At 39.3% G+C, this 24419-nt stretch overlaps 1 protein-coding gene across 1 annotated transcript in view; it reads left to right on the top strand.

Moving 5' to 3' along the window:
• The window catches only part of TNFSF4 (TNF superfamily member 4), a 291799-nt gene extending 284054 nt beyond the window's left edge, over nt 1-7745 (top strand). Inside the window, exon 3 of the mRNA XM_082406391.1 lies at nt 1308-7745. Coding sequence (XP_082262517.1) covers nt 1308-1657 — 350 coding nt within the window. The 3' untranslated portion in view covers nt 1658-7745. The remainder of the gene's footprint in view (nt 1-1307) is intronic.
• Nucleotides 7746-24419: the final 16674 nt, after the last annotated feature.

The raw sequence follows: 24419 nt of genomic DNA on the forward strand, positions 1-24419 counted from the left end.
CCCAGGAACCCTTTGAGTAGGAATTATTCTCATTTTTTAGGTAAGAAAACTGAGGCTTTACTTCCTACAAGTTTGTCTGACTGTAAGACGTGTCATTCCCCAGTAATTCTATCATAGGACGGGATTTTACCTTAATGAGAGTTGGGGGACTTGAAGTCAAGGTGATACTTTACCTGGAGAGCAGTATTTGGATCCATGATTGATACTAGAACAACCACCAGTGGTTTCTGTATGGATATTCATTTGTTAAGTCCTCCTGCGCTAAAGGAAAGTATATCTTGCCTTCTATAAGTAATCCTTCTTTTCAGTTCAAAGTATTTCCCATGGACTTGATACAAAGCAAGAATTACTGAAATGTGCCCAGCAGTGCACATTTCAGTAAAGTACCTATTCTTTCCTATCTCTGAGGGACATGGGGCAGAGTGGGGAATTTGAGATGTGGTTGCTTGACCATTCAGGATGATATTGAGGCTACCGTAGAAATAAAAGAAATTTGGTTTTTTGATTTACACTTGAAATGGCCCCACACAAAGCTATGAAATCCATCATTCTGTGTCCTCCTACTCTTCCTTTTCTTTCTCCTGTGGCAACCACTATTCCCAAGGCACCTTCCAGGAAAAACTAGCAATAAAAAGGTAGAAGGGAGAAGTAGGTCTATGTTCTTGAGCTCTTCTACCTGCATCTTAATGAGCAGAATCTGAGCCCACGGACATTACTAAGCTTTACTTAATATCACAGCATAACTAAGCTTAAGCGACTGTTGGCAAAGGCCAGTAACACATGCTGTTGGTAGGTCTAGTGCCCGGGGCATGTGAAAAATTTTCATTTCATGATCAAGTGGAGAGAGGATAGAGAAGAGTTAAAAGCAATTGCTTTGCGTGGAGGGGGTGTGCAGGACCTGGGCAAGGGGCACTTCCACCACCCTTTGCCCTAGTCTATCCATTGAGCAAGAAAGGAAGCACCGAATTGCCAATCCCTCCTGGTTTTGAAAAATCAGGGAAACCTTGAGGCTCCATTTCCTGCCACAGGTATGTTGTGATAACTGCCAGTTGCTATAATCTCTCTGCTCTTGAACCCCAGCCCCATCTGTAACTCTCTTGGCTACTAGTATTAGCTTTGCCTCATCCATTCCACAGGGAAAGCAGATTCCAACCCTCATGGAGAAAAACAGTATTTTCTTCCTTTCGTTCTTCTCAAAATCTCTCCCTATCTCTTTCTCTTCATGTGTTTCTAGACATATTGGAAGGCTGTTGCCCAACGCTGAGCTAAGGAATCTTTTTTTTTTTTTTTTACCCTACCCTCCTTAGAGTGTGAAAATGAGAATGGTTTCATCATCACATCCCCAAACAAGGATGGAACCATGAAGGTGCAAAACAACTCAATCATCATCAACTGTGATGGGTTTTATCTCATCTCCCTGAAGGGCTACTTCTCTCAGGAGCTCAGCCTCAGGCTTCAGTACCGGAAGGGTCGGGAACCCCTCTTCTCCCTGAGCAAGATCACGTTTGTTGACTCTGTCACAGTGGCCAATCTGGCTTTCAAGGACAAAGTCTACCTGAATGTGACCACTCACAGTGCCTCCTGCGAAGACATTCAGGTGAATGGTGGGGAATTGATTCTCATTCATCAAAATCCTGGTGGATTCTGTGTCTACTGAGGACCTGATGGCTGCACCTAAGCCAAGCACCAACATGAATGCCAAACTGCGGGTGGACAGGACACAGATTCTTCCTTGGGAGCGGAGGAGTCATCCCAGCTCAGCCCTCATATATGGCCACTTGAGATGTGACCAGAAGATCACTCCGTCCCCCACTCAGGGATAGTTAAAGCTTTATTTTATGTAACAATTAACTTTATGTATTTATCCTTATATCTTCTAAATCACCTAGCCCTCATCCCTCAGGATTGCCTCAAGCCTGTTAGGCACCTCCGAGAGAGTGAGGAAAATAGGTGCCTCTTCCTCAGGATGTTGTTTCTATTGATCAGGAAATTGTTGTAATACACTTTCATTACTGAAAAAGACACTTGACTACCATTTGCTGGATATTTGACATCTGGCATTGTCAAAATGAAGAAGACCAAGGAGGCGGTTTATGAATCTGCCAAAGGTGGTGGATTGACCCCTGGCAGCCAAAGGTGCCTCTTCAAGATGAAATTGGTTGAAGTTTGCATATTGCCTAAATACCTCTCTCATGTGGCGGAGTTCAAAAGGAAAATCAACTTGTGAACAGCTGTCAGGACTTGATGAAGATAGCTGGCTAAGGAATACTCTGAGCTTTTTTCTTTCTTTTTTCTCCATTTTGCTTTCCCAGCCTCCAAATGTTCTTGATAGAAATTTCCCTTCAAAGAACCATCTCGGGGATGTGATGCTGTGAAAAATCTAATCAGTGACTTAAGGAAAACTGAGAGAGATTTTTCTGAACTGGGAGAGTGAGATAATTTATTATGAGGGTTATCTTTATCACTCAGGAGAGCAGTGAAACTGGACCTCTCAGGGTAACAGTCAGTGGGAATTTAAATTGTCTGGGAAGGAAATCACATTCTTTGCCACAGAGAGGCGAAGTAGCACATGCCCATCCTCCTGCTTATGCTGTATACTCAGCCCCACACCTTGTACTCATGGACCACCTTGTTAGTTTCAAAAAAAAATGAAGCAATTCTATGATCAGTTGCAACTTTAGGTCAAAAGACATTGAGACGCTATTACATCTTATGGAAAATAATGATCTCTGTCTAGAAACACCATAATATCACATATGATCTCACATTGATAGTTGAGGCGAGAAGGACCAATAATCAGCCAATACCAAGGCTTTCAAGAGAATAAGATCACCTAATGTTTAGTTTAAATATCCCACTTAATGTATATGGCTTATGGCATTGTGGACAAATGTGATTTTTCTTAATTTCCAGATGATTTGTAAGTTTTCTGTGTCAAAACTTTTACAAATTTGAATTTTTTTATAAAAACTTTTTAGAATGGTAGCAAGTGTTTCCCTGCAATTTTAAATAGAGTGTGTGACATATCATAGAATATTTCTGGATGATTCTGGGTCATCATAGTAGTTGTACTGTGGTGCGCTACAGTGATATCTTCAGGGTCTCCAGAAAGGTGGAAGGCAGTTTGGCCCTACGCTGAATGGTCTGAATTACATTTGGATTTTTTTCTTGTCTGTTTGATACAATTATTTTCCATCTCCAATTAAGTGCCTGTCTGTCTCCAACTATATTCCCACCACTCAGTTTTAATCTGTTATAGGCAGAAGCTAAAATCAAAATGCTAAATAAAAAGAAGCTAAATAAAAGAAACTGTGCATAAGGTAAGAGTAACCAAACTCTGAGTGGCTGCCCAGGCACTCACATAATTGTTATAATCCTAGGTAAACATCTATGGAGGGCCTGCTGTAGACCAAGCGTTAGGCTAAATGCTTTACATGAATTGCCCCCCCCCCCTTCCCCAAGCCGGCTTGCGGGATCTTAGTTCCTGGCCCAGGGCAGTGAAAGTGCCAACTCCTAACCACTGGACCGCCAGGGAACTCCCCTACGTGAATTGTTCTGAGCAAGATATTCTATGAGACCCGTCTTGACTACTCAGAGGATTTAAACGTGTGTGTGTGCGCGTGTGTACTTCTTTGTTATTGACTATGTTCTCAAAGTCAAAGTTATTCAGTATTACTTATTCTAAGTAAATGTTTATGAATATAGATAATATTTAAGAAAATGTATGTTTACTTTTTTAAGTTTGGAATTTCTGACTATATTTCTTCTGGACGTACACATTCCAAGCCAAAGCTTGTTTTGTGGGTTGGTTGTCTTTGGTGTTAACGGCCCCTCCTCACAGGCGCCCACTCCCTGTGGATACACATGGCCTGCTCTTCCCATGCTGGCCTCCTCCAGCCACACAGGGACATTTCTGCCATCCACTAGACTCACTCCCCCAGCTGCCACCCGTCAAAGTATGTGTGTCCCATGTAAATCATTCCTTCAAAGGGATAATTAACCTTTCTCCGAAAACAGTGGAGTTTTGTGGAAATGAAAAGTCAGGAGATTAGAATTCTAATTTTGACTCAGTCACTAACTAGCCAAGGGACCTTGGACAACTAATTCCCCATTTTTGGATCCTGCTTTTTTCTTCCCTTGTTGAATGATCATTTTAGAATCTTATGCTCATAATGCTAACTGTGAATGTACATAGTAAATATCTATGTACTGGTTGCTGTGAGTCAATATGTATAATCTTCTCTTTTACTGTATGGAGTTTTTTTTTTTTCTCGTACAAACTAACATTTTCCCTCAGCCTTTTTGGTGATTCCTTTCAGGGCAGTTGCCAATTGTTACTTAGTGACTTTCTGTTTAGGGAATAGCTTAAGGGATTCCAATCTTGATTCAAATTGTAATTAGTTCTTATGCATACCGGGCAGGTCCCCTATTTTAAACCATAGTTTTGTATTTAGTGCTCTCCTGGCTCTCAGAGAGTATTAATATTAATATTAATAATATAGCTAATAATAATATTGATATTTACATGGAAACAAATAAAAGATCTCAGAATTCACTACTGGTTAGAGTGTTGAGAGTTTTTATTTATCCTTCTCTTCCTTTCCGTGTTCTGATCAGCTAGTTCCCCAATGAGGGGAGGACAGAGTAAACTTTCTGGTTTCCTATCTGCCTCCAATTCCAGCCATCCCAATTGTGTCCAAGGGATGGTTGAGCTGCCAAAGTCCACCTTTGCTTTTGAAAAGGCATTCACTGGAATTCCGCAGGCCTCCTCTTCATGGTTCAAGAGACTGATACAAATAGAATTCTACTATGTACTGTTGTCCTTTCCCTTGGGACTTCTTGTCTTGTCTCTAAGTCTGGGATGGTCTCTTTGAGTATTATGTCCCCTCTCCTTAGTAGTAATTACATCTGCAGTTTTAAGTAGAGGTCCTAACACTTAATGAGTTTGTGTGCACAAACTGGCCACAGTGATCCCTGTGCCACCTGTGATGGTGTTAACTCTCTCCTTCCTGAATGCTCCTCTTCCCTGACTTTTCTGAACTCACCCCTTTGTGGTCCACTCTTTCCCTCTCTGTTCACTGCCTGTCTCCATCTCCTTTACCCCTCCTCTTTCTCTACCCATCACTTTCACAATAATGCTCTATAGAGCTCCATCCTCAGCCCTCTTTCTCTACAATGAGGGTCACAGTCTGGCAGCCTAGAAGCCACAGTCTGGCTTATGTGTGTGTTCAATTTGCTTGTTAAGTTCGAATTTAGTTGCTAACACTTAAACATTGGGGAATTTTTGGCTTCTTTTGACAAAACGATACAAAACAGGAGATCCGGTGATGCTGGGCCCAGTTTTGACATGACAGGAATCATCTCAAGCAGGGTAGCAGCCTCCTTCTTTAGAGGGACTGTGCACTCTCCATTTCTCCAGAGTTCCCCCCATTTCATACAATGTGCAGATGTGCTTATAGCAGCTCACTTCACTCACTTGCTGCCTGGCCATGGGGCATTTGAGTTGTGATCTCTGTTCCACACACTTGCCAATTTCATTGATTCTTATGCCTTCAACCGCTGCTCATATACTGATATCTAAAATCATTCTCCATCTCAGATGTCTTCCACTCCAGAGTCAAATTTACTGTAATCATCTGTATAATTAGTAATACATGCCATTCATTGAGTACTTATAGGCCAGACATCATATTAGCCATTTTATATGAATTGTTTAATTCTATCTTCCTAACAGCTCTTTGCGGTAGGTATTATTATTCCTGTTTTATGTATGAGAAACTGAAACTCTAAGGGGTAACATAATTTGCCCAAAGACATGCAGCTTATTAGTGGTGGAGCTCAGAATCAAGACCAGGGGTAGTTGACACCAAAAACCCATGCTTTTAACCACTGCTTCCCTGCCTCTGGGAAACTCCATGTGGAAGTAATGGGCACTTTACTCAGGATGCTCGCAAAAGAATGTCCTCCCTCTCACCAAGACTACCCCTCCTCCTGACTCATGATGTTGTTTAAAGACATCATAATCATTGCTGAAGCCAGAAGCCCCAGTGTCATCCTGTTTTCCTCCTTTTCCCAGTCCCCACCGATGAGCCTGTGGGCTATGGCTTCTCCTCATTAACTCTTCTTTAGACTATAGAGATAACCTCTCACCAGGCCTCCATGCCTCAGTGAGTTCTCATTGGATTAAGAAAATGATACACTCTAGTTCAATAAATGAATGAGATGAATGGACAAAATGAAGCAGAGTGCTGTGGTGAAAAGCTCACGATGTTTGGAACCTAGTTTTAAATCCTGACTCTGTCATTCTCTAGCTCGGTGACCTTGACAAATTTTTCTTTTTTTTAAAACCTCTCTGAATCTTTCTTTATCTGTAAAGAGGGGATATTAACACATACCTTCTGGGTTATTGTGAGCATAAGAGTACCTAACATATCGCCTGGAACATAGTTGGTCTCAATACTCAATAATTACTTTATTTATTTATTTACTTTTTCCTGTTGGTTTCTTTATCTTTTTTGTATTTTTTTAAACATCTTTATTGGAGTATAATTGCTTTACAGTGGTGTGTTAGTTTCTGCTTTATAACAGTGAATCAGCTATACATATATATATATATATATCCCCATATCTCTTCCCTCTTGCGTCTCCCTCCCTCCCACCTTCCCTATCCCACCCCTCTAGGTGGTCACATAGCACCGAGCTGATCTCCCTGTGCTATGTGGCTGCTTCCCACTAGCTATCTATTTTACATTTGGTAGTGTATATATGTCCATGCCACTCTCTCACTTTGTCCCAGCTTACCCTTCCCCCTCCCCGTGTCCTCAAGTCCATTCTCTAGTAGGTCTGAGTCTTTATTCCTGTCCTGTCCCTAGGTTCTTCATGACCATTTTTTTTTTAGATTCCATATATATGTGTTAGCATATGGTATTTTTCTCTTTCTGACTTACTTCACTCTGTATGACAGACAACACCATACACAAAAATAAACTCAAAATGGATTAAAGACCTAAAGGTAAGGCCAGATACTATCAAACTCTTAGAGGATAACATAGGTGGAACACTCTATGACATAAATCACAGCAAGATCCTTTTTGACCCACCTCCTAGAGAAATGGAAATAAAAACAAAAATAAACAAATGGAACCTAGTGAAACTTAAAAGCTTTTACACAGCAAAGGAAACCATAAACAAGACCAAAAGACAACCCTCAGAATGGGAGAAAATATTTGCATATGAAGCAACTGACAAAGGATTAATCTCCAAAATTTACAAGCAGCTCATGCAGCTCAATATCAAAAAAACAAACAACCCAATCCAAAAATGGGCAGAAGACCTAAATAGACATTTGTCCAAAGAAGATATACAGATTGCCAACAAACACATGAAAGAATGCTCAACATCATTAATCATTAGAGAAATGCAAATCAAAACTACAATGAGATATCATCTCATACCAGTCAGAATGGCTATCATCAAAAAATCTAGAAACAATAAATGCTGGAGAGGGTGTGGAGAAAAGGGAACCCTCTTGCACTGTTGGTGGGAATGTAAATTGATACAGCCACTATGGAGAACAGTATGGAGGTTCCTTAAAAAACTAAAAATAGAACTACCATACGACCCAGCAATCCCACTACTGGGCATATACCCTGAGAAAACCATAATTCCAAAAGAGTCATGTACCACAATGTTCATTGCAGCTCTATTTACAATAGCCAGGACATGGAAACAACCTAAGTGTCCATCAATAGATGAATGGATAAAGAAGATGAGGCACATATATACAGTGGACTATTACTGAATAATTGTTAATTTACAAAGTCACTCCACAAGGCAGAAAGTGAGTGCCAAGTGAATAATGGAATTTATCTGGTTTAGTGATGGGGAAATCACTAAAGCAAATGGAAGAGCCTTGCAGAATTTAGATGGGAGAAGAGGAAAGGAGAACATAGCAGGGGGAGAACAGTGTGTGCAAATGCCTAGAGGTGGAAACTCTCATGGTGTTTTCTGGGGACAAGGAACTTCCACTGTGGTTATGACACTCATTCTCTCATTCCTTTATTTGAGCATATTCTGTTTTCCAGGACAGAAATCTGTGTTTGGTCACGGTTGGAGGTAAGGATTAATGAGTAGTTTGAGGATAAAATATTGGAGGCATTAAAGACATAGCTAAGAATTTTAGATCATATCCTGCAAAGGGAGACAATCAATGTTTTTGAATAGAGAGAATTTATTATGATTTGGGGGCAGAGCCTAAGTTCTTGTCAATATCACTTTTCATTTTGACCCAATTCATAGGAGTACTGTTCTCTGTCAGTTGAGCAAAAGCTTTCAATTACTTCTACTAGAAGAAAATAAGAAAAGGAAATGTCATAAAAGTTTTTAATACTTTTGGCAAAAGGTATACAGAGAGCTTCTTATTAAATTCAGAATTAATGTTTAATAAAGACCACAGTGGGTGGTTTTTAAAATATTAATTATATATTTTTTAAAAAGTATTTTCAGATATCAACCAGAGAGAGGTTATGAGCACTAAACAATAATCCCTGAAGATTTCAATCACTGTGCACATTTATTTATTTGTTTGCGACTTAAATATATCCTGTTTCTAAAATTTAGTTTTTGGCAGTGCTTTGGAATTGCCTATCATCTATCTATCTGTCTATCTATCTATCTACCTATCATCATCATTTATCTTATCTATCACCTATCTATCATCTATCTATCACCTATCTATCTGTCTATCATCATCATCATCTATCTTATCTATCACCTATCTATCATCTATCTATCTATCTATCTATCTATCTATCTATCTATCTATCATCTATCTATCTATACTGTTCCCCTGCAATAGCCTCCCTCACAGAGTATGTGGGTAGCCTGGGACTTCCCCAAGAACATCCCTAGTAATTAGTCATGGTGGCTCTTATAGCCACTCATTCAGTCCATAATCCATGGGATCAAGACATGGAAGGATATTGTTAAAATTTTAATGTAAATATTACTTAGGAGAGCTGACACATGAAGCCTATTAATACTTTACCATTATCACTCCCCCCAACAAAAAGCTGGTCAGATGGTTCATGCCAATCTTGAGGGCATGGGATGTAAGGTCCTTTAGTTCTGACTGATGCCTGGGGGACAACTAGGGTAGCATTCAATCCAGAAGCAGGCAGGGAGTTGCCTTAGGAAGAGAATGTTGAGCTTCCAGGGTATTCTATCATTCTGCTACAGCCCTTCAGAACTCTGGAACCACTGTACATAGGGTGTGGTTAAACATGGGCCTTGACCAGCATTTTGTTTAATGGAACTCATTGACTTTGTTCATCTTCCTATGGTCTGTCTGTGGGAGGGAGCAGAGAAATGCTAGGAGCTGAAACAGACTTTTAGCATTTGGGTTTCCTTGGAGTCATGCCAAGGCTGAGAAAATACTTTTATGTTCATATACATTCTCTTTATTGCTAATGGATATAAAAGACCTTTATTTTCCTCCTGATTTATTCAGTCTTGACCTTTGGTTTTTGAGGTCTGAGGTTAAAAGAAGAACAGTAACCAAAAAAGCAATCTATATTATAGAAATATAAGCAGGAAATAATTTCTAAAGGTCATTTCAGCCCAGCTCTTTACTTTTATTTAGGATGTACTATTTATTAGTAAGGACATATATCATCTTAGTGATTTTTAAGATATGACAATCTGTATCCTCCCTGTATAATCTATTTTAAGAGTTAACATTCTGTAATCCTATGACAATTCCTTAAGGCAACTTGAGCCTTTCAATTTATAAAAATCTCATTCACGATTATAAATAAGCAATAGTCAGGCAGTCAACATAAATATGTTCTGCTCCTACTATATGCCAGGCATTGTACTTGGCACTTAAGTGATACCTTTTTTCCTCATGAGAAATGAAAATGAGCCATTATTATTGATCTTTTAGTCTCAAACCCCCAATACTTGCTGCTATTATGTCTATTGTCCATCCTTCTCCTAGCACACATGCATTACCCAGATGCATTATAGAATATTATCGATCAATAAAAACATTGATATAATATACCACATTATTTGTATATTTTTCATTAAAACTATTTCTATCCCCTTAATCATGTTAATACTATTTTAATCTCTTAAAAATTGATGCAAACACACTTTTTTTAGGTGAGTAATAAACAATTCTCATTTCATTTACAGTTAAAACTCATTTTATTGGAAGTCAAATACATAGCATTTTTGAAAGAGCAGATATTTGAAAGCTCAAAATAATTTTGTCTCTGAATTTTCATTTTTAGAGTGTTGAATTCATAAGATAAGGAGACCAGAGACAGAGTTAGTAGATTTCTTGTATAGCATTCCTTATATGATTGATGACATTTTATCCATTCATCCACAGATAATTATTGAATTCCTGCTTTGTGTTACTGTGTGCCTACTATGCTACGTACTCAAAATATAAAGACAAACACAGAATCATTTCTTTCCACGAAGTATTGAGAATAGTGCATAGTGTTAACTGGAGTGAGGAGAAACTAGATACCAGGTAAGATATCAGGATATCAGTAAGAAGCTGAGTGTTGATGACTATAAAGAAAGGAATGGATCTGAAAGATATCAGGAACAAAAAACTAATAGGACCTGTTGATTGGTAGGATGTGAGTGGTAGATTTAGTGGTGAGGAATTCATTTGCTCATTCATTAAAACTACTGTTGTTTTGAGAGTCATGAAAAAATAAGAAACAACAAGCAAAAAACGAAGAGAAAATGAGAGTGCTATGATAAAAAAAAAATAGTGGGGTTATTTACTTTAAATTGGGGAGAGACCTTGTTGAGATGCCATTTAACTCAAGATCTGAAAATTTGAAGAAACCAGCTGTTTGAAGCAAAACGTGTTAGCAGGGGCCAATGAGGTGGGGGTGAATAGTGGAAAAAGGAAGTTAAAAAATTGGTCACATCTATGACCATGTGACCAACTTTGGAAATGAGAACTATAATAGTTATGAGTATTTTTCCTTACTTTGACATGACCATATTTATGCACACATTAACCACTCTTTTCCTTCCACTTTCCCATTCCTCTGTCATCTACTATAACATGTGTTCATGGTGTTAACTTTACATCTTAGTGTGACTCAGCTGGAAGAGGAACAGAACACCATCCAAAGATGGATAAGTGAACTTTGTATCTTATTTGTGGGAGAGAGTAAACAGGTTTTTGGTTGCACAAGTGATAGCTGCATCATTGGTAGAAGCATCATTTTGCTATTGTCTTTATTTGGAAGTTAAGTATGATTAAAAGATACTATGTTGACAGGGGTGAACTGTGGTGGGTTCATATTAGTACAAGTTAGCTAAGGTTGAAGTATAATTCCTAGCATTCTTTTCCCTGTACAGGGAGAAGTTTGCATGACAATTAGAAGGTGGAAATGAAGGAGCAGCCGTTTTTATACTCGAGAGGTTGGAGACATTGTGGCAACTGACAGCCATTGGTGCTGATCTGCCAGGTCACCATGTTACTGTGAGGCAACACCCGAACTCACAGCTTATCTACCTCCTTCCAGATCTCCTTCCTCGGCTTCTCCAAGTCCTGGGCCATATACTTGTGCAGCTCTGTGGTAAAGGGATCTAATTTCTCCTGCAGGTTACCAGTGTCCTTAAAGTTGGTGGTATCCAGAGACAGATGTGGATTCCAGCTTGTCTCCCTGGGTCTAGTGTTCAAGAGAAAGTGACAGCATGGAGAAGAGGCAGGGAAGTACCAATATATAAGATAACAGGAGTCCTTGAAGAAGAAAACCAATAAAAAAACAAACAAACAAAAAGTGCTAAAAACTATAGTTTAAAAAACTGTTCTGAAATCAAAAAGATTTGAAACCACATATTGCATGCATGGAAATACTGACCCTCAATGACCAATACCAAGACATAGTAAAATTACTGAACTTAAAAAAAAGGGAAATCATTTAATAGGCATCTTGGCAAAAATGTTATCACCAGACTCTTTGAGACCAACACTCTATTAGTTTCCTATTTCTACTGTAAAAGATTACCAGAAACTAATGGGCTTAAAACAACCGAAACTTATTCTCTTACAGTTCTAGAGACTAAGTCTGAAATGAATCTTACAGGGCTAAGATCAAGATGTCAGCAGGGCTGGCTCCTTCTGGAGGCTTTCAGGGAGAATCCCTTTCTTTGTGTTTTCCAGCTTCTAGAGACTGTTCTCATTCCTTGGTCAATAGCCCTGCCTCACCTCACATTTTCTCTCCTTGCTTCAATCAACACATTGCCTTCTTTCTTTTCTGTAGTCACACCTGCCTCTGCTTCTCTCTCATAAGGATATTTGTGATTGCATTTAGGGTCCATCTGGATAATCCAGGGTAACCTCCCTATCTCAAGACACTTAATCACGTCTGTAAAATCCCCTTTGCCATATAAGGTAACACACACAGGCTCCAGGTATTAGGATATGGGTATCTTTGAGGGGGCTGGGGGAGGCATTATGCAGCCTATCACAAACACTTAAACAAACAGCCAGAAGAAAATGGAAAACATTTAAAATACTCAAGGAAAGAAAATACAAGATAAAAATTTTACATCCAGCAAAAATAACATTCAAATATAATGGGCATAGATAAATTGCTTTCAACTTTTAAGAACTCAGGAAATACTGTTCCCATAAACCCTTCCTGAAGAATCTATTAGAAAATGAGCTATAATAAATAGATAGACATTGACCTAAGGACTTGCGGTGATCATGAAACACCTAGTTTTCATAAAGATAAGACTTGGAAGGAAGAGATTATAGTATATAATGGCTACATCCTCTGACAACGTAACTTTAAAATGTGTAAGGGAGAATGGGGAGGGTATATTAAAAATATGTTTTAAACTGTTCTTAGTAACTGTATAGATGGTAGTCATATTAGTACTGCTATTCTGAAACTGTGTTGTGTATAATGTGGAATAAAATAAATGTACAATCATCATTTAAGGATTAGCTCAAAGAAAACTCCCCTTTAAGTCCTCCTTTAATTCCACTAGGAAGAAGAAATCTTTTCCTTTCTTTGAATTCCCATTATACATTATATAATTCTTTTATGATACATTTCAAAAAAATTTTTATTATGGTGATTTGAAGCAAGTTTTTTTTCTCAAGCACTACAATGATGAGTTTCTATACCTGACACAGTGCTAAGCATATAAGGTTGGCCAGTGAATAATTTTTTGTGAATAAATAAATCATTTATCTCGAGGAAACTTAGCAGGTACAGAGATAAAACATTGGTATTACTAATAAAATTCTTATACTGGGTCCACATTTCTTTTTTCCCAAAGTGTTGTGAAGGATAGAGTATCCTCATTAATAATGTCTGCTCGCTAAATAGTGAAATCTTCCTTCTATAAGCCCAGGTTCGGCCCCCTAGTTATTTGTTGTTGTTTAGATTGGTAGTATGGAAATAGCTCCCTAAGGACCCATACTTTTATTTTCTGAAGGTAGTTTGTTCCTGTGGGTATAATTTGTTAGACAAGCCTCATAAACCATAATTAACTACCCACAAAAAAACAATCCCACCTTTGTTAATCACCTGCCCACACCTTTATAGCTGTAGAATTCATTCTGAGTCTGTAGGCTAGCCACGTGCTTACAAGCAGAAGATACTTGTAAGAGGAGACTTCTGCCAGTTGCTCTTAGACCAGAAAAAAAAGCATGACTTTCTAATGTTTTGGCTGACTTCCCTGTTAATTTACTGTCAGTTGAAAACATAACTCATTTAGCATGCAACAGGAGTCTTTCTGGAAGAGGAATAAATATCTAGCTAAGGAGACTGGAGAAAAAATAGTATCCCAAGCTAAGTCTAGACGAGCAGACAGTTGAGTCTAGATCCACATTCCATTGAATTAATGTTTTTCCCATAAAGTTAAATAGACAGGAAACTCTCTCAAATTGCAGTAAGTCATGCTCTTCATAAGACTTTTGCCAGAAATTCTCAAGCGGCTAAGTGGCAGGCTGCACAATGTATGCTATAATTTCCTAAATAAAAGCTTCCTTCTTAGGAGGGCTGAGATGGCCCTTGGGACCATCAAGAAAGGGAAGGGAATGCAGTGAAGGAAAAGCAAAAATAAAGCAGGCATGGAGAAGACAATCAAGGAAGGGACAATATAAATGTCCTTCAAAAACATAGATTTACAATAGAGGTTTATTAAACTTGAGGTTTACAATAGAGGTTTATTATTATTTCAATTCAATTTATTTGAACAAGTACTTGTTCAGTTTCTTTCACCAGGTGCCTGACACAGTAGGTGTTCTGGAGAATCTGAGAGAGATAGAAAGGAAGTAGAATAATATGATTGGTATAAACCCAACATTTGGAATCAAAGGAGGCTTGACTTCAAGTTGGGATTTTGCTATCACTTATCAGCTGTGTCCTTTGGCTAATTACTTAATTGTAGGTCCCCTACTCATTGCCTTCCCTGCTCCACCACTGTACAAATAGGGATAATGAAACATATCTCACTGGATTGTTGTGAGGGTGAAATGGAGCACTAAGCACAGCTCAATTCTCGACATTTTCAAGACATTTAATAATCTTTAGTCACTACCTGTAGAGTCTTATTTAACAGAAACCAAAGACATAAGAGCCTCTAAAAGAAGTAGAGAGAGAGAAAATGTTGTGGGTTTGCAAGAAAGATGAATAAGATAAATAGAATGTTTTGCATCATTAGCAAATGGTGCAGACTTTATGATTTGTATGAAGTAGTAGGCCTGAGGGTTTTATTGAAACTTCTATGGGCTTAAGAAAGTTTTAAAAAAAGGCAGACTTAGCATTTTACAGATGAGAAAACTAAGGTTTACAATAGCAGAGACTACTAGCTAATTGACAAAACTGTTTCCTTTTCTCTCTTCCTCCCTTGAAGTTAGAAGTAGCCATGTGACTGAGTTCTAACCAATGGAATGTGAGTCGTAGCCCATCCTACTTGCAATACTCTATGCTCTTCTCCTATATACTGGCTGGATTTTGATCTCCAGGGAAACTTTGAAGCCTTCTTCAGCCTGGGTCTGTAACTGACTGCATGAAATAGTCTTTTTCCTCTCTCTCGTTATCAATCAGAAACACCTTTTTGGCCTACATACACAAGAAATTTCCACTGCTTTAAGTTATTGAGAGTCTGGGATTTTTTTTTTTTTTTTACAGTAACTAGGATTGCTCAGCTAAAACAGTTGGAGAGAATAAGAAATTGACTGTATATAGAACAACTCACAGAGCCATATTTAAAATCTCAGAGCATCAAGGAATCAGATCATAAATCTACCTTTATCATTTTTTACACCTGTTGTACCTCTAGACATAGCTTGGAACTTGTAAAACTGTTGGTCTGGTTCCTAACTATGCTGGGATTAATGCATATTGGTGGGGAATAATCATGTTTATATTTGTATTAAAAATACAAGTGGTCAAAGGTAAGCTTTACATCACTCTTCTGTAATTTGGTGACACTTGCTTTTGTATACTTTCTAATGTCGTTGTACAGGTTAAGTCAAGCAATATGGCAGTACTACAAACATTATTCTTCAGAAGTCTAAATATTTTATACAACAATTAAAGTCTTGCGTACAAAGAGCAGTGGGGTCTTCAAATCAGTTATTTTCCAAGGGGCTTTTCCTACTTTAAAATCATAGAATCATGGTTATGATGTTAACACCTAATTTTCATGGAGCTTATATTTTGCCATGTACTGTTTTAGGTGCCTGGAGTATAACCTTATTCACCACTACCGCAAAGAGACCTGAGACTCCACATCTCTGCTCAAAAGAGATTTTAAATTACTCACTTGGAGTTTTTACAAACAAAAAAGTCTCTAGATTCCTTGCAGTAGTGATCAAGGAGAGAGATGAAAACTTCACCACTGACTTGTCTGGTTTAATTCATTACTTATGCTTTATTTGCAAGACAACAGTTAAGGTATCCTTTGTAACCTAGCCAGTCTGGTGTACTAGAATAAGAGATGTACTTAAGGTAAGACCCTTAGGTTCCAGAATAAAGTCTGCCACGCACATCACAACCCTGGGCCTTAGATCTGTAATTTCTCGTCCTAATTCTTATTGTCAAGAAGTTCTAAATCTATGGGATGGATAAATCTGTCAGTATAATCTCTAAAATTTCTGAATCTAACATTCTACTAGAGTACCAGCCATATTTAAGGGGAAAAGGTACCACCAGCACTGCCACCAGCACCACTACCATCAGTGTTGTCATATATCTACAGGCAATGGGATAGTATGGTGGCTAGAAACAGATGTGAAAGCCAGATGACCTCTTCGAATCTTGGTTTTACCATTCATTAGCTGTGTGATCTTGGGCAAAATACTAGACTAGTCCATGCCTCAGTTTGTTCATCTGTAAAATAAGGAGGAGAGTAATAGTTACTTCACAGAATCATTGAGGAGATTAAGTTATTTCATGTATGTAAAACATTTAGAAGAGTGTCTGGCATATAATAAGCACTGATTACATATTAGCTATTATTGTTATGGTTTTAGGGTAACTTATGGCACTGGGGAAAATATAAGGCCACTGAGGTCGCATATTGCTGTCACCTCTCTCTCTATATATATAAAGAGCATGGTCATAGGTGGCCAAAAAGCATGGATATTTTGACTCTCTGTGGGTGAAGGCCTTTAAACATGAGGAAGTATCACTAACATTCTGATTCTTAAGTTGGATAGGGGGTAATGAGTGTTTTATTACTGTGTTCCATAATGTACATATTATTTTGCATGCGTCAAATATTTCATCAAAAACAATAGGATTTGTGAAGTCCTATTTATGAATTTATATAAAATTATATAAATGGATGTGCATATGTAATAAGAATGGTTTTATAACATTTAAAAAATCATGGGACAAGCACTCTGATTACCTCAGTTGTAGAGTGACATCCAAAGAGCTGAGTTAAATGCAACGTTGGCTTGCTTTGCCCAGAAAATGAGACTGAGTGGGGATGAGCCATATCAAATACAATGGTAAGTGGGTGAGATTTGTCTTTGATGCCAACAAGATCCTTGTCTTTACTCTTTTATGCTCCTGGTTTTCCTTCTGGTCTCACATTCTATCCTTATCAAATCACACTTTTGGGCCACCATCACCTATTGCCTGGTTTTATTCAACATCCTCCTAATAGGTCCCCTTGCCACCAATCAAGTCTCCTCCAATCCTGTCTCTACCCCGCATGTAAGAGGTCCTTTTGAAAATACAACTTTGATCAGGTCACTTCTTGTCTTGAAACTCTTGGATGAGTCTCCATTGCCCTCAAGGTAGAATTAACATGGAATGACATAGCAAAGACTACTAGTTCCCTTTAATATTGTTTTCTCCTTCTTCCTTACTAACAGAACCCTGATTTTGTTAGGGAGAGCAATTGTACTCAACTAAGAAACTACATTTCCAAGCACTCCTTACAGATAGGAATGGTTGTATGACTAAATTCTGGCCAGTGAGATATAAGCCAAAATGTCAAGTGTGGCATCTAGAAAAGCTCCACCAAAAGGAAACTAACTCAGGGGGACTGTAACCTGTTGCTTTTTCTCTCTCCTACCATCTCCTTGACTGAAAGAAATAGTGGCTCAAGCTGAAGTGGCCATCGTGAGACCTTGAAATGGTCTTGTGGAGAGGGGTCCTGCCATAAAGATGGCAGAACTGAAAGTAAGAATGAGCTGAAATCTTTGATGGTTCCTCCATCATGGAAATAGTTTGGACTGTCTACTTCTGGATTTGTTTTACATGAGAGAAAAATAACCCACTATCTTATTGAAATGGTGTTTGGGTGACTACCATTTCTCACATCCATACATAATTTCTAAATGATATTTGTGGCTTAAGGTCTGGTATCTATCTCTTCAGCCTCATATTCTACCCACTTTTGTCCTCAACCCTCAAAGACCTATATCTAAAGCATAACAAATTAGTTTCAGTTCCTTAAGCCTGTTTTCTAATCTCTCTGCCTAAAATGCTTTCTTCCCTCCCTTTGACTAGTTTAATGTCTACTCTTCTTAATTATCACTTATTCCAGGAAAGCTTCCTTTTCATTCTAAGTCTAAACAGTTATCCTTCCTACCTATTTCCATTAAATCCTATACCTTCTATCTTGTCTGGTATCAACTGTAATTGATAAATTGCTTACCTGCTTCCTTTACTAGGTCTTAGGGTCAGTGATAGCAAGAACTGTGTCATGTCTACAGTTTTATCTCTAATATCTACTGCAATCCTGGTACCTTAGAGCCAGTCAGTAACTGTGTGGTGACTAGTGAATGAATGAGTGAATTCATACCAAAATGAAAATTATGGATTTATCTGCATGAGCTTCTTCTAATAGGGCTATTTTCCTGTAAAAAGAGGTCAGAGTTTAACTCCTATGAAAGAAGTGGGTGGTCCTTTTGGTTCCCCTGATATCACATGATATAGCCTCTTGTTCCACAGAAGCAAGAGAAAATAGCAGATTTCCACTTTTGTCTATGATTTGCCTTTATCAATACGCACTCCTCACTCTTCCTCCTTCTCCTCTTTTCCCACATACCATGGCTTAGAGGAAAATTCAATCAAGGATGGTTATTTCTTCAGGGAAAATAACATCTCTAATTTAAACCAAACAAAACCCAAGGGATCGGTCTGGCTCTTTTGAGGTTGAGTAATGGGTTTAGAGGAGAATGTCACCATGTGCCAAATGTTGCACTGATACCATCAACTCTTCACGTAAATTTGACTTTTTGTTCCCAGTTTTTGTTACTCACACTTTCATGGTCTTTTTTTCCTTTCTGAGTAGATCATAATTTGCCAGATGTTAACTTGCCTTGGGGTCTGTGTCTATGGAGAGACTGAAACCTGGCTGGAAGTATTTGTTTGCCAAGAGTGAATTATACTGCTTATGATTTTCTTGAATAATTTTGTGTTTAAAATAACTAACACAAAATTGTTACTTAAAACAAACCAAGTTCCCCAACACAAAGATGAACAAAAACTTAAGGAAATCCCACAACATGAAAAAGAGACACCAAACCCAACAAACAGAACTATTCCCACTGGTTAGGAAACACAGTGTTAGAAGAAACTCATACGAGGAAGAAGGGACTGGTTTTCAGAGGACGGGGACATCTGATGCTAATCCAGACCCAGCTGTTTGTGAGGGCTCACGTAGCTCCTAGAAACTCTTCAGGAGCCACTGACCTACAACCTATGTCATAAGTCACACAGCTTATTTATGACATGTCCTCATTCCTTACACCTTAGTACTATAGAAACTTTCTTCAGAGATTTGTGAAAAAGAGCTTGGAAACCAGCAGTGCTGCTTTTTTGTATTTTTAAACATTTTTAAAAAAATTTATTTATTTGGTTGTGCTGGGTCTTAGTTGTGGCAAACATGCTCCTTAGTTATGGCTCACCAGCTCCTTAGTTGCAGCACGTGTGCTTCTTAGTTGTGGCCTGCGGGCTCCTTAGTTGTGGCATGTGAACTCTTGGTTGGGGCATGCATGTGGGATCTAGTTTCCTGACTAGGGACCAAACCCAGCCCCCTGCATTGGGAGTGCCAGTCTTAACCGCTGCGCCACCAGGGAAGTCCCACCAGTAGTGCTTCTGGGATGACAGTGGAGTGGGCAGAGACGCTGAGATGTGGAGGTGGCAAGCAAGCTCTGAATTGGGTACATTCTGTGGGCAGGCTCCCAATAAGCCACTAGGTAGTTCTGGGTGCACACTGAGAAAGTGGTGAAACTTTGATCACATGACTTTGGATTGCTTTTCAGAAGCTTACTACCCAGTGGTGTCCTGACTTCTAAATGTGATGATTATATAAATATTTGCTCAACGTTGATCATGTATCAAGCATGGGAGGTGTATGTATGAATGTCTGTGACAAATGACCCCTGATGGAGTTCTCTTCACTCCACTCCAGCTGCTTTTACAAATAAGACAATAGTTAAACAACAACACAGTGAAAGATGCTATGAGTGCTGATGAATGGGATGGACATGGACTGCTATTGTATTGGCAAAAGAAGTCATTGTAAGTTGGAGCTCCCTGAAACGTCTTCATGGATGTGGTAAGCTGTAGCTGAATATTAAGATTTCTGATTGAGTAGCAGAAAAAATAAAAATGCTAGGCAGCTTGCCCTGCAACGTGCAATCTTTGTGGATCCTAACAGGCAGAAAACTCCTATTGCCAAGAAGAGTTACAAAACCTAGACATCCTCAAGGCTTTGGAAAAAAGTCAAGAATTACTCCACAGTGCAATAAACAGGATGAGAAGCCAGAATAAACCAGAATAAGGACATCTGCATTTGTGGCTGTCCAAAGTCTTTTAAATAGACTCTATACTTTGATTGTTCTCCTGTTATGATTCCCACCTTTGTTGAATAGGATGGTGCTGGCATGTAATCTAGATTCCACCAATCAGACATGCAACCTTGGAGTAAATAATGTAAGGAAAAGGGCTGGGTGCAGGTGGCAGTGGCTTGGTTCTGGGACCAGTGTTGAAAGTGCTGTTCTGTGGTGAAGTTCTGGGAGGAGTTTTCGGAAACTCAGCCATAAGTTTATTTCTCTGGACCCTTGAGCTACCTAATATCCCATAATAAATTCCTTTTCTGCTTAAACTAGCTATTGATAGTTTTTGCAACTAAGAGACCTAGCTGACATTCTGTTGCCTCTTGATAACATCTGTGGGTCTTGGCTTTAGAACTGCCCTTCATCCCTCACTGGTTATCGAGTGGATCACATGAAGTCTAAGCAGTAGAGTCACCATGTATAACTCATGATATAAGCAGAGTACAAGTTCATTGTCTCCCTCCATCCCTTTAATGTTTCTTCAGAGGAGGTACTCTTTCCTATTCTATGAAAACTCTAGTGGATCCCAAGGCTTTTATGTTCAGGAGGTAGGGTTGCTTCAGGTAACAAACACAGTCTGAAGTCAGTAATTAGAATATCCAGGAGGAGATATTAAACAGATATCAAAATGGGATTTAATGGCTTATCTCCTCCTACCCCTGGATCAGCCTGTCTCAGCCTGGAAGCTTCTAGTAGGAAAGGGGAATGTGGTTGGCTGCTTCTCCATCTCCCCATCCTCTCATCCTTCCCCAGCTTGCTGGTCTGGGAGTGTAAAAGGGATAGAAAAAGCATCAGTTGAACCGACCAAATAGAATCAGTTTATATATGGCAGCTGTTGAAAGCAGAGTCTTTCATGAAGCACTTTGGTGGCTCTTTGGAAGCCAAGATCAAGTCTCTCAGACTTCAGGTTCCCTTGTCCTGAGAAGACACTTCCCTAATCTAGATGGTTACTTGTGCCTCCTGTAGTTTCTGGTAATCTGGCTTTCATCTCCAACTTTTTGCTGGGGTTCTGCTGCCTCTTTAGGAGGCTGTATAGGACAGGCACCCAAGATGAGCTCTCACACCTGGTTCCCATCAACATCGCTTGTCCTGACAAACTCTAGTAGTGTTGGCTAATCTCAATGTAACAGTATTTCCCCTGTCCTTGCCACCAGAGCAGTTGGCTCATGTTTTGAGTTGATATTCTCTGGGTGGACATTAGACTGCACACCCTTATGACCTATAGAGGTCACATGTTAAGCTCTTTCAGTGGCCCCGTGGAAGCCCACACCCCTCTTATGAGGGACATGAAGGGGCATGCATCTCTTTCTAACATCTTGTTATAGAAATAAAGGACAGGTAAATGTTTTGTTAAAGATAAAATTCTTTCAAAATCAAACTAAATTCAGCAAACATATGTGCAGTGGGTAGTGAGTTAGGCCCTGGGGATGCAGAAATAAATAAAATATGCTACTTCCTCCCCATGTAGAAGATTTATAATTGCAAACAAGAAATTGCAAAATGGTATGTGCTAGGGAGAAATGGTGGTATAAATCACTCTACTGGAATGATTTGGTCAGCAGAGTAGATACTTAAGGAATGAGTAATGACGTAGAGAGTATACCACATGAACTCAATGGGAAATATCTGGATGTACGAGTGACATGGGAAACTTTGAAACTCAGAGAGAAGATTATGCTAGGAATTCGGCTCATTGAAGGGAGAGTTTCCCTTTCATTTGCTACAGAGAAGTTTTAGATTTTACACTTCGAGTGACATCTAGGAGGCTCATGGCTTCAGATATCTGCATACTTTGTTCACCTTTAGGTGTCTACATAAGTTTGAGAACATATACTGAGAACATCAGTAAATACAAACAAGACTTTTGCTTCTTTAAAATTCTCTCAGGGAAAATAGAAAACAAGCACAAGGAATTTCTTAATGAGTAGAATTAGTTTCCTTGGATCTGAATAAATTAACAATAGAAGAAATTCTCCAGGTTATATTCTCTGGTCACAGTATAATAAGGTGAGAAATAGTTATTAGTAATACTTTATTGTTATTACTTTTATTGATGTAAGAATTCAAATGAATAACAGGAATACCATATGGAAAATGTTTAAAAATCTCCAGTATAACCAGTAAAATAAGACATAAGCCAATTACTTAATAACAGACCTTGGAGTAAATAACAAAAATTAGAACTGTTCGTAATACAGAAAATCTTGGGGATGGAGTCACAGAAATACTCAGAGGTCAATTCATAGTTTTCAATGCTTTCACTGTTAAAAAAAATAAAGAGCAAATAAACAAATAAAGCATTTACCTTGATTATATATGGGGAAAAAACACATTAAAAGTCCTAAGAAAACTAGCAGAAATGAAATAAAACAAAAGCTGAAAAAATTAATTGTTAAGAAAAAAATGTTGGGACTTCCCTGGTGGTCCAGTGGTAAAGAATCCACCTTCCAATGCAGGGGACACGGGTTCGATCCCTGGTCAGGGAACTAAGATCCTACATGCCACAGGGCAACTAACCCCACATGCCACAACTACTGAGCTCGCATGCCTCAACTAGAGAGCCCATGTGCCGCAAACTACAGAGCCCATGTGCTCTGGAACCCGTGCACCACAACTACAGAGTCCATGTGCCCTAGAGCCTGCACGCCACAACTAGAGAAGAGAAAAAACCCACAGGTCACAACTGGAGACAAGCCTGCACGCTGCAAAGAAGAGCCTGCGCGCCACAACGAAAGATCCTGCACGCCTCAACGAAGGTCCCACGTGCTGCAACTAAGACCCAATGCAACCAAAAATAAATTTTTAAAAAAGAAAAAATGTTAAAGCAGAACCAACAATCCCAAGAGCTATAATTACACTTAGAAGGCTGCAGATTTTATCAAGGAAAAACAAAAATGGAAGAAAAGGAAGAAAAGCAGAAAAATCAGCATGGAAGAGACTTGTTAGCGAGGGTTCCCTGAACCAAGAGAGAGGAAACCTGTCCGAGGGGACGGTGGCAGAATCTCAGCATTGCAGGGCAGATGACACAGGTAATCAGAAGGCCGAAGCAGAGCTTCCAGCCTTTTTGCCAATTAGGGACCCTTCTCAGGCAGGCACCGAGAATAAGGAACTCCACCTGAGACAAGACAAAGAGATAGAAGGAGTGGCAACAGCCCCTCAGAGTGAACCCCACGTATTTGGGAGTGATGCTGTTCTGTTATCTTTTCCATTTCTTCTCCGGTAGTTGATGGTCTGGATCATGAGAGGCCCCTACTGTCCTCCTCAGAGTTAGGAGTGAGGAGAGTGAGATTTAACACAGGGAACAGTTGAACACCATTTAACACGGTGGGAGGCGGGGGCTGTCCTCACTCCTGGGACTGGGGCTCACCGCTGTAGCTGCAGTGAGAAGTCAGGAAGCTCCACCAGGTGAGTGACCAAACAGAGGAATGCTGTGTCCATCATCCCAACCGCCTCAGTGCTTATATCCCCACAACGCTGGGGCCTGTCGGGTGCTGGATCACTGAGTCCAGTTGCCACCACTGCCTTGAAACACTCATGTCTCAGGACCATACTCGCCAGACAGAACTGCCCCAGGAAGATGGCCTTGCCTCCCTTCCGCCTTCCGAGTTTCACAGGAGAGCACAGGCAGAAGCTCAGTCACATCCAGGACCTCAGCTGAGAAAGAGTCTGGGAAATGTAGTCTATAGTTTTTCAGATTACCAACCAATCCAAACCCAACCAAACCACAGAAGGGGGTTGGAAACCAATGTCAAGTGCTGATGATCGTATTCAGCACAGTGTGTCTAGATGTAGGTTTCCTTTCGTTGACCTTGTTTGGGGCCTCAATCTGAGAGTAGATGTCGTTTATCTATTCTGGAAAATTCTCAGCCATTATGAACTCAAATGTTGCCTGACTTCTCTGGGTTCCCACTTTCTCCTGGTTTTCAGCCTCTGAAGATTCATCATTACTTTCTCTCCATTGACTCACTGAAAAAAAAAAAAAAAGTCTTTTTTTGGGGGAGTAATTTACCCAAAATGTTAGGTTGTTTTCAACCTTTCATTTGGACTCTACTGA

This window comes from Balaenoptera borealis (assembly GCF_965194805.1).
Source record: "Balaenoptera borealis genome assembly, chromosome: 1".
NCBI classification, from domain to species: Eukaryota; Metazoa; Chordata; class Mammalia; order Artiodactyla; family Balaenopteridae; genus Balaenoptera; species Balaenoptera borealis.